Source organism: Lactuca virosa, chromosome 5 (assembly GCF_052849685.1).
Source record: "Lactuca virosa cultivar CGN04683 chromosome 5, Lactuca_virosa_CGN04683_v6, whole genome shotgun sequence".
NCBI classification, from domain to species: Eukaryota; Viridiplantae; Streptophyta; class Magnoliopsida; order Asterales; family Asteraceae; genus Lactuca; species Lactuca virosa.
In genome coordinates, this window is record NC_136430.1 from 352,803,162 (window position 1) to 352,813,020 (window position 9,859).

At 40.5% G+C, this 9,859-nt stretch overlaps 1 protein-coding gene across 1 annotated transcript; it reads left to right on the forward strand.

The window, feature by feature from the left end:
• Nucleotides 1-6,798: 6,798 nt before the first annotated feature.
• PRPS20 (chloroplast 30S ribosomal protein S20) lies at nucleotides 6,799-7,807 on the forward strand. The gene is made up of 3 exons (XM_079053774.1): nucleotides 6,799-7,035; nucleotides 7,158-7,330; nucleotides 7,438-7,807. The coding sequence occupies exons 1-3, from the start codon at nucleotides 6,894-6,896 to the stop codon at nucleotides 7,672-7,674; spliced, it is 552 nt and encodes a 183-aa protein (XP_078909900.1). The 5' UTR covers nucleotides 6,799-6,893; the 3' UTR covers nucleotides 7,675-7,807.
• The last annotated feature ends 2,052 nt before the right edge of the window (nucleotides 7,808-9,859 follow it).

Consider the following 9,859-nt stretch of genomic DNA (forward strand, 5'->3'; position numbering starts at 1 on the left):
TTCAAGCCGGCCACCGGCTTCTTTTCTCTGAGAACAACGCTCATCCACTGAGTGCCACCTGAAGACACTACCTTACTTCCATCCTACGCATTCATTCGCAACTTCCGAAAACTGGATACCACGACACCCACTGAGCTCTTGCCAATGCACTAACCCATCTTCCTTCGCCCAAAATTGGCGATAACCCTGATAACTTGCAACTTGGAACGAATCATGTTCCATCCTCGGGCTCTATCCCTTACGTTCTGACAGGATACTACATCCCTCGGCACTGGTCCAGACTACTCTCGAGTCTGTTAACCTGCTGTCTCACCTCTCTCTGATCCAATCTCCAATCGGGAATCCCTTCCCTTCTCCTCTTCCAAGGAGACCGAAAACATGCATGCGCATCATCCAACATTGCCACAACCTGAACGGGCATCCAACCCGTATGTGCTTCCATATATCTGGTACAATCCCAGTGCTTACTATCAATAACCAAAGCATCTTCGGTCATCCTTTTACTCCGCTGCCTTCCTCTCAGAGGACCCACGCTCCTTCCGGAGCTACATACCTTTCCTTTCCAGGAAGTCTACTAAATAACCCTTACCGCACCCATAAGTGCCACCGAGCTAAACTCCACTCTACCGTCCCACCAACACATATAGAGTTTTCAGCATGACTGGACCGCCTTCCCAGGCCTCCAACCGACTCGATCATCATGATCAATACTTGGGGCCAGACCATATGGATTACTATTGCATGGCGACATATTCACCCCTTCTCCACATACCGATCTCCTAACACATCCAGATTCTTCAGCATGACTGGACCGCCTTCCCAGGCCTTCAGCCTATCTGGACCACTCTCAGAACCTTCAGCATGTCTGGACCGCCCTCCTGGGCCTTCAGCCTATCTGGACCGTTCCCTGAGCCTTCGGCCTGACTGGTACGCCCACCGGCCTTCAGTCTATCCGGACCGCTCAAAGGCTGTCGCGCATCACACTGATCTATTCCTCCCGGGGACCTCTCCCACGTAGTCTGTTCTAGCCCTCTAGGGGTTCCGAACTCCACATCCGTTCTATGAATCTTTTACCCCGGCCTGATCCCAGGCCTCTCAACAACCAATCACTTTCTCTGAAAACCATGGTCTGTTCCCTGCCCCACGTGTCTATTTCCACACTCTCGGCTAACACAACGCTGAAATCCAACAGCCAACCCTCCTTGGATGCATGTTGTTCCACCGGAGAATTTTCCAATTCTCCCCCACTTAGTGCATCGACTACTAACCACCGATGCTCAAAATCGGCATAGCTCAATCGCCCTTACTCCATTCATTCCCTCTTATCCATGAACTAACTCCCTCGGGAGTAAGTAGCCTTCACTGAATAACCCTTCCGTCATCGCACACCCGAACTTCAAGGGAGTTCGAATCTCAACTGAACACTTCTCGCATCGTAGTTGCTATTCCTAGTAACGAGATCATAAACCTTATCTTTCGACCATAGACCTCCTGGACGCTAACCAACTACAACTCCTAACTACTAAGATCCTCAATCATACTACAAACATGCGGAACAATGCAGACAGATTTACCATGCCACACAAATAACAAGATAACACGATGGAAACATACCCGCAGCTGCATCTGGCTCTGCCCTGACCTCCTCTACTGTAAGTTGGAATGCGCGTCCCTGAGCCCTCGGAGGCTCCGCTCCACCCTGACCTCCACCCGTAATCCTCAAAGTGGTCGGTGCTGGAGCCTGCACCGGTCCTGCAGCAAGCTGTGGGCAGTTGGCCCTCATGTGACCAACCTGGTGACACTGGTAGCAAATCCTCATATCCTGAACCGGGGCTGACTGATGACAATTCCTCGCGTAATGCCCCTCCCTCCCGCACTTGCGGCACGCACCACCGGACCTACAAACTCCTGTGTGACCCTTCCCACACCTCCCACAAGTGTGGCTAACATGACCTCCCAACCTGGAATCAACGGTCTTGGACCGTTTCGGCGCCGGCTGCGACTGCACCGGGGCCTGCCTCTGCTCTCGCAACTGTAACTCAATCTCCAACTCACGCCGCCGAGCGGCCTCCTGCAACTCCAGCAAGGTCTCGCACCTCTGCGTAGACACAAACTGCCTGATATCCCTCTTCAGCATACTCAGATATCGGGACATCTGAGCCTGCTCCGAAGCAAACTCAGGGCAAAACATCGCCCTCTCAGTGAACATCCTGGTGATCTCCGTCACCGTCTCTGAATCCTGCTTCAGCTCCAGGAACTCCTGAGCCAACCTCTCTCTCTCAACCTGCGGAACATAACGGGTACTGAACATCTCCCGGAACTGATCCCAAGTCACCGCAGCCCGCTGCGCGTCAGAATAAGATCCCGTAGTCAACCTCCACCAATCCTTCGCTCCGAGCCTCAAAAGGTTCAGAGCACACCTCACCCTCTGGTCAGGGCATGAACACGTGAAGAAACATCCCTCCACGTCTGACAACCATCTCATAGCAACGATCGGATCCTGAACTCCATCGAAAGTAGGGGGCTTCGTATTATCGAAGTCCCGATACTGAAAGCCTCGACCGGCTCCTCCCCCTGCCGCTGCTACAGCCGCTGTAGCTGCCGCGGCAGCTGTCTCCGCAAGAGCTGCATAACTCTCATCAAAGTACTCAACCATGGCGGTCTTGATCGATCCAAACATCTCCGGCAACTCGGCTCGGAACATAGCAGCAACCTCATCATGCAGGATCTCACGAATCCTGGCATCCAGCTCGTCCGTACTCATCTGACCGATGACCTCTGGTGGCACGAAGCCCTACACTTCTATCAACATACCCCGGTCCGAAACCTTCTCGAATAAACCCCATTGCCCATAAAGACCGAAACGCCCTTACTCTTGATCCCGGGGATTCATAAATAAGTACTTTTCGAACGGGGCGTTACATTAATTATGTATGTTTTGAGTTAAAAGTAACTATATAATTATGGGGCTCTTCAATACGTTTATGTGCATATAAAGAACGCCGAAAACAGAGTTGAAACGATGAAGTTATGGTTGTTTGAAGTTAAGATGGAAATAGGGAGTCTGGCAGTACGCTGAGCGTACTAGGCTGAAGACACGCGTTTTAAGGCATTACACTGGGTGTACCGCCGCTGAGTAAAAACCCTATTTTCATGGTTTTGAGCCCTATTTATGGTCTCTAACCCTTTGGGGGTCCTTCCTAACATCAGCCTCTTCCTTCTTAACTCGAAACCATAGCCTCCTATCACTTATTTTGAGCCTTGACATCATTTATGAGCTTATTTCTCCGTTAAAGGTGGAATCTTGAAGAACAAGGTGGTGGCAAAGTGTATAGAAGAAAAATTCAAGCATAGATCCAGCAAGATTACATCATTTATGGACCTTTGTGAGTAAAAAGCTTCTATCTTGCTCACTAGTTTCATAGATCTTGTTAATCTTCATATTTTCACTTTTTGGTCACTTTAGTGCATAATGTTTAGATCTTGAAAGTTTGTGACCTTGTTATGGATAAAGTTGGAGACTTTATCCATCTAAACATCATATTGATTCAGATCTGAAGGTTGGAGACTTGGACTTAATATATTAAGTTGAGAAAGATGCATTTTTTGTCCCTTTGAGACTTAAAGACTAGATCTTGGTTGTTTGGACCGTCCTAATGGATAAAGTTGGAAACTTTATCCATTATGTAGCTATTAAGAACCATAAAAATGAGATCTTGGTCCTTATATCCCTTCCATGCAAGAGTCATGATGTCTTAATGGATTATTAAGTTAAGGTTTTAGCTTTTGGGCTTTTTCTATCCATGGAAAGTTATAAAGGTGGAAACTTTATGACTTAGAATGATGTTATGGGCCTAGATATGAGTTTGGATGAGAGGAATTAAGAGAATAAGCACTTAATGGGAAGCTTGTTCTCTGGCCGAGTACGTTGGGCGTACTTCTGAGTACGCCGTGCGTATTCAATTGGAGTCCCGTTTCTGGATCGTGAGTATGCCATGCGTACATGCTGAGTATATAGGGCGTACTCAGTCTAAAGTTTGACTTCTTTGACTTTTTGACCTTTAAATTTGACCAGGATTTTGACAAAGTTTGATCTAGGGGTATTTTGGGTATTTTGAGTAGTAGTTTGAGACTAGGTCATTGTTTGTCATATAGGTGACCTGTAAAGTTAGCAGTTTGAGTTGTGATCTGTTTCGGCTATCTTTTCGGACTGTGAGGTGAGTCTTCCTCACAGTACTTGTGGGTCGAAGGCACCAAGGTCGGTCCAATGGATTTATTATCTTGATATATTGGATTGTTGTTATTCTGAGTATGCGTTGGATTGGTAGATCTGTATGATTAACTGTGTTCACTGAGTATGCGTTAGTCTTGTTTTGTGCTGAAGGAGAAAATACCCGGGGTGGTCTAGATAGACTGTAGGCCCTACGAGGCGGTCCATTCAGGCCGATGGCCCGGAGAGTGGTCCGGATAGGTTGTAGGCCCTACGAGACGGTCCAGTCAGGCCGAAGGCTTGAAGAGCGGTACATATATGATGTAGGCCCTGCGAGGCGGTCCAGTCAGGCTGAAGGCTCATATATGCATGCTGTTATTATTGCTTGTGTGTGATACTTTGGGGGAACTCACTAAGCTTTGGCTAACAGTTTGATTGTTATGGTTTCAGGTACTTCTAAGTCAGGGGCAAGGCGAAGCCTTGATCGTGCACATCCTTCGGATTTTATGAAATTTGATTTTGGGATACTCTGATTCACGATTATAACTTTTGGAAACTATGTTTTGTAAACATTTATGGTTTTTGGTTTGGTTTTAAAAATAAAATTTTTACCTTGATTTTTGAGATGTTACACGCGGCCCAATGCCAGGTGGGCCCTGATGAATGTGATGGACGGGGCCAATCGCATGTTACTGACAGATCTGTATCGGGTAGGGATGAGTTATAAAACCGGAAAACCGGACCGGAACCGGAATCGGACCGGAACCGGAACCGGTATAACCAGAAAATGCTTAAACGGTCCGGGTATTGGGTTTAAAAATTAGTCTTATCCGGGTTCCGGGTATTCCGGTTACGGGTCCAACGGGTCCGGGTATTCCGGGTTTTAGAACCGGATTTGTAAAAACAACCGGAACCGTGTTTAATGGAACGGAACCGGTTTAGTGGGCCAATAAACCTGAAATTGAAGGGTTATCAAAAATAAATGTGCCTACTGATTCACTTAGCTCTAAACTGAAAATTTTATTTTCTCTACTCGACGACAAGAGCTACTCACAAAAAATTATCCTCATCTCCTGTGATCGAGGTCCCAATACTATAAATAAATATTCTGAGTTCTAACTTGCTCAAGACAGAATATGTCAGAATTCAAGATTAAGAAAATTAGATTTTACAAAAGGTTTGTTAAACCTAAAGTTACACTAAGTCATAAAAGAGTTGTCAATATTTGGTTAATAGCCACAAAAATAGTTTCCCAAATTATAGATATGTCTCCAGTTGTTTGCGGCACCTAAGATATGTCAGAAAATAACTCCGCAAAGATTTCTTTCACTTGAACAAAAGATTATTTCATGATACATTAAAAAATTGGTCATTTGATGATAAAACACCTAAAATCTAGGTCATTTAAGTGATTATATCTTTTTAAACATTGTGTTTTAGCTTTCAAGACAAACAATTGAAGTTGTAAAAACACAACTAAACACGAACATACACCAACTTATATAAAAAATAAATTCGTAAATGGTTAAGATTTAGTTCTGTGATAAAATCATAAAAGAGATAAAAACAATTACCGCTAAAACCCAGAAATATAAAGCAACAAACGACTAAAATATATTTTACTTATTTCCATCAAGTTAAGTATCGTAATACAACAACAAAATTATTATAAAAGTTTGATTATTATAGTCATAATATCGTCCATTTCCGAGTTTCCGTTTCCATTTCCGGGTTTCCGGTTATTTTCGAGTCTAATACACGAATCCGGTTCTAATTATTAATTTTCGGTTCCAACAGGTTCCATACCCACTATACCCGGTTTGATAACAGGAACCGAACCGGAACTGGTTACCTTATACCGGTCCGGTTCTCGGTTCTTATAATCCGTCAATTCCGGGTTCCGGGTAAACCGGTCCGGTTTTAGACCCACTTTCATCCTTAGTATCGGGCGGGGCCCGATAGATGTCGGGCGGGATCCGTTGTATGTATGATATGTGATATTTTGGGGAACTCACTAAGTTTGTGTGCTTACAGTTTATGTTTATCGTTTCTAGTATCTCTGGTTCGAAGGGGAATGGTCCGACATGATCGCACAACATCCACTAGTGTTCCGCATTTTATGATTTTGATTGTATTCTGATAACTATTTTCTACATTGTCAAACTTGATTGGTTTTGAAATGGATGAATGACGGTTTGGTTGATTTTAAAAACAAAATTTTTACTTAGTATTTTTAGATTGTTACATAAAAAGTTTGACTTGGCTTTAAGGCTTGTATATGCAGCCAAACTTTAACAAAATGTCGTCTTAAGTCATATAAGTATATTAAAATAAATAATAATGGAAAATACATATAAAAATATTAGCTATATACAAAATTGTTGTCTTTAATTACGTTTTACAAACGACGTGACTTGCAAATACACGTAAAAGCTTGAGGTTTGATGTTATCATCAAAGTCATACCTTACGTTATTTAGAAGTTTGCTTAAAATATTTTGTTTCAAAAGATAATGTTTTTTTTTTTAAATATACAGTATAAATATTTTTATATTATTTTTATTATTATTATTTGTATATTAAATCCAGGGTAAGAATCCCTTCAAACGAAATCTTCCTTTCTTCATCGTGGATAAGATAGACTCCTTTTGCAGAGCTTCAAGAAACGAGACGGTGTGTCCACAATGGCCGCAGCAGCAGCTCAGTGTATCTACCTCTCTTGTAGGTTTCAATCCATCTCTCTTTCTTCTTCTTCCCGGCCTTCCGCCACCGCATTTAAGCCTCTCAGTTCCTCCGCCAACGTTTCACATAACGCCTTCTCGACTGGTATATCCTCCTTATCTACGATTCCTATCCATTTTACTGCATTTATCTGTCTCAATTTGGGTACAGAAAAAGAACCCTCAATTAGTTTTTCGATTACATAAGTGAAATGATTGAATTTACAGGGTTAGTGTCTGTAAACCCTATTCTCGGAAGGCAAGCCGGTCGGTCACTTACAATTGTGTGTGAAGCTGCGGGGCAGAAGGCCGATTCTGCAGCGAAGCGAGCTCGGCAAGCTGAAAAGAGACGCCTTTACAATAAATCTCGCAAATCTGAGATTAGAACTCGAATGAAAAAGGTATTTTATTCTCAAATCAGTTTAAATATCGACACGATCTTCAAAATCAATTCGATTGGTGTGTAGTTTTGATATCTTTTGTATAAACTTACGGCGGCGCCCACCAGGTTTTGGAGGAGTTGGAAGTGTTAAGAAAGAAGGCCGATGCACAACCTGAGGAAGTTCTCGGGGTCGAGAAATTGATTGCAGAGGCTTATTCAGTGATTGACAAGGCGGTGCAGGTTGGAACCCTGCACCGGAACACAGGAGCCAGGCGGAAGTCCCGCCTTGCCAGAAGAAAGAAGGCGGTGGAGATTCACCATGGGTGGTATGCACCTGAACCTACAGCTGCATCCACTGTTTGATACCATTTCCATCTGGCATCTATGCTATTGTAGATTGTGTATTTGCAGAATTTTTTGAGCAGAAGAATTTGTGTTCATTGTTCGGTGATTTCTTTTTTTGCTTTAGCAATCTCTACGTATATTTGATGGTGAATTGGTGGTTGCTATTAAAACCTAATCTGCTTTCTGCCTTGTTCTTATGAAAGGCAAACTGTATGCTATCAAATTATATTTTAGGGACATAATTTTAATACAAGTTTATAATCATATAAATGATCTGATTACAAAAAGTCAAACTTTCAATGTTTCAAATGCATTTCTTTTTATTGAAGGGTTATTAATAATGGGTAGTGTTATCCACATAGCTCATTTCAAGTTAGGTCGGTGTTTGGTGTTCTCTCATTCCTTGAGGGTGAGAGTTGAAGTCCCGTATAAAAAAACATCTTTGTCGAAAAAAAATTCTTCCAATAATTATTTGTGGTATATTTTGCTTTAAGAGACCATTTATGTATTTTTGTGATGTATTAATGTCAAAAATTGGACATCTATCACGACCCGAATAATTTCATTAACGTAAGATTCTTCTTGATTATCACCATTATCGCCAACTTTCTTGAGGGATATAAAGGCCAAAAATTATCAAAGATTATCATCGGGTCATACTTCTAATAGTTTTATGCATTTGAAGAACGAAACGATGATCAAGTATAGTTTGTTGTAGGCTAAATTAAATCATTCAGTATTACTTGTGTCGCCGTGGGTAATCCTTGCTAGGCCTGACCAAATACCTAAACGAGCTGGGCTAAGGCCCAGGGCAACAAATATGAGGAGGAATCAGTTTAGCCAAATTATCTATAATACATATTTTCCTTTTGGCCAAAAGAAAATCCCTGTGATTTAGCCCGATATATGAATATGATTTTTGTTGTTGAAGATAGGTGTGAACACGAATTAGCCGAAGACTTGGGACCGCTGTAATCGCCAATCCTAATGGACGGCTAAAAAAACAAAGGAAAACTGCAAAAACAAAAAAAAAAAAACAAAAAACAAAAAACAAAAAAAAATCTATATTTTGGCTCTATTAACAAAAACTTATCACTTTTTTTTTAGTTACAGTTTAACCATTGAAATCGATAGATACTTGTAAAATAACATTGTAACCAATTATTGCCGGTTTTAAGGGTTAAATTGCAAACAAAAATATCATGGGTGATTTTTTTGTTAATTAGATTAAAGTTTAAGGAATTTTCTAGAGATTTTTTTATATATACTAAATTTGTTTATTAAAAAACGGAAAATAAAGATAATATTTTTTTATTAAAAACAAAATAATGATAATTTATATGTCATTTTTGGATTTTTTTTGTGATTCTATTTAATAAATATTATTACTACAATCATAAATATACAATTTATATCCTATATAACTTAAGAGGACTTTGTTAATTTGTCACAAGAAGTGCATTTCTATGCCAAATGCTACTTCATTCTTGAATTTTTAGGTACCGGGTGTAAAATGTTTACCATAAAACTATCATTTGCTGAAGATCCTTTCACAATCAAACGACACCTCATAAAATAAATGATTTTATGGCAATGGTGACCTACTAAGAGGGTGCAAAACCTGATAAAAGGTTAGAGTATTTTTTTAAAAAAATATGAGGCATTAATGAACACAAAAACGAACTTTTATTGATTTGTCGTAAGAGGTGTGTTTCTAGGTCATATAGTGTGTATAATGAAGCTCTATTTAGGAATAAAAACCACTGATAAACCTTTATTTTCTAAGGTGTCATTCGATTGTGAAATGATATTCAGTAAGTGGTAGTTTTATAATAAACTTTCCACACCCAAGACCTAAAAATTCAACAACGAAGTAACATTTTGCCTAGAAATGCACTTTTTGCGACAAATCAACAGGGCCCTCTTAAGTTATATAGGATATAGATGGTATCTTTAGGATTGTCGTAATGATATTTATTAAAAAGAATCACAAAAAATTTCAAAAATAACATATAAATTATTAGTATTGTGTTTCTTAATATAAAAATTATCTTTATTTTGTGTTTTTTAATATATATATATATATATATATATATATATATATAAAAAGTTTTCTTCAAATAAATTTAGTATGTATAAAAAATAAAATCTCCAGAAAAGTCCATAAACTTTAATCTTATTAAGGAAAAAGTCATCAACGATT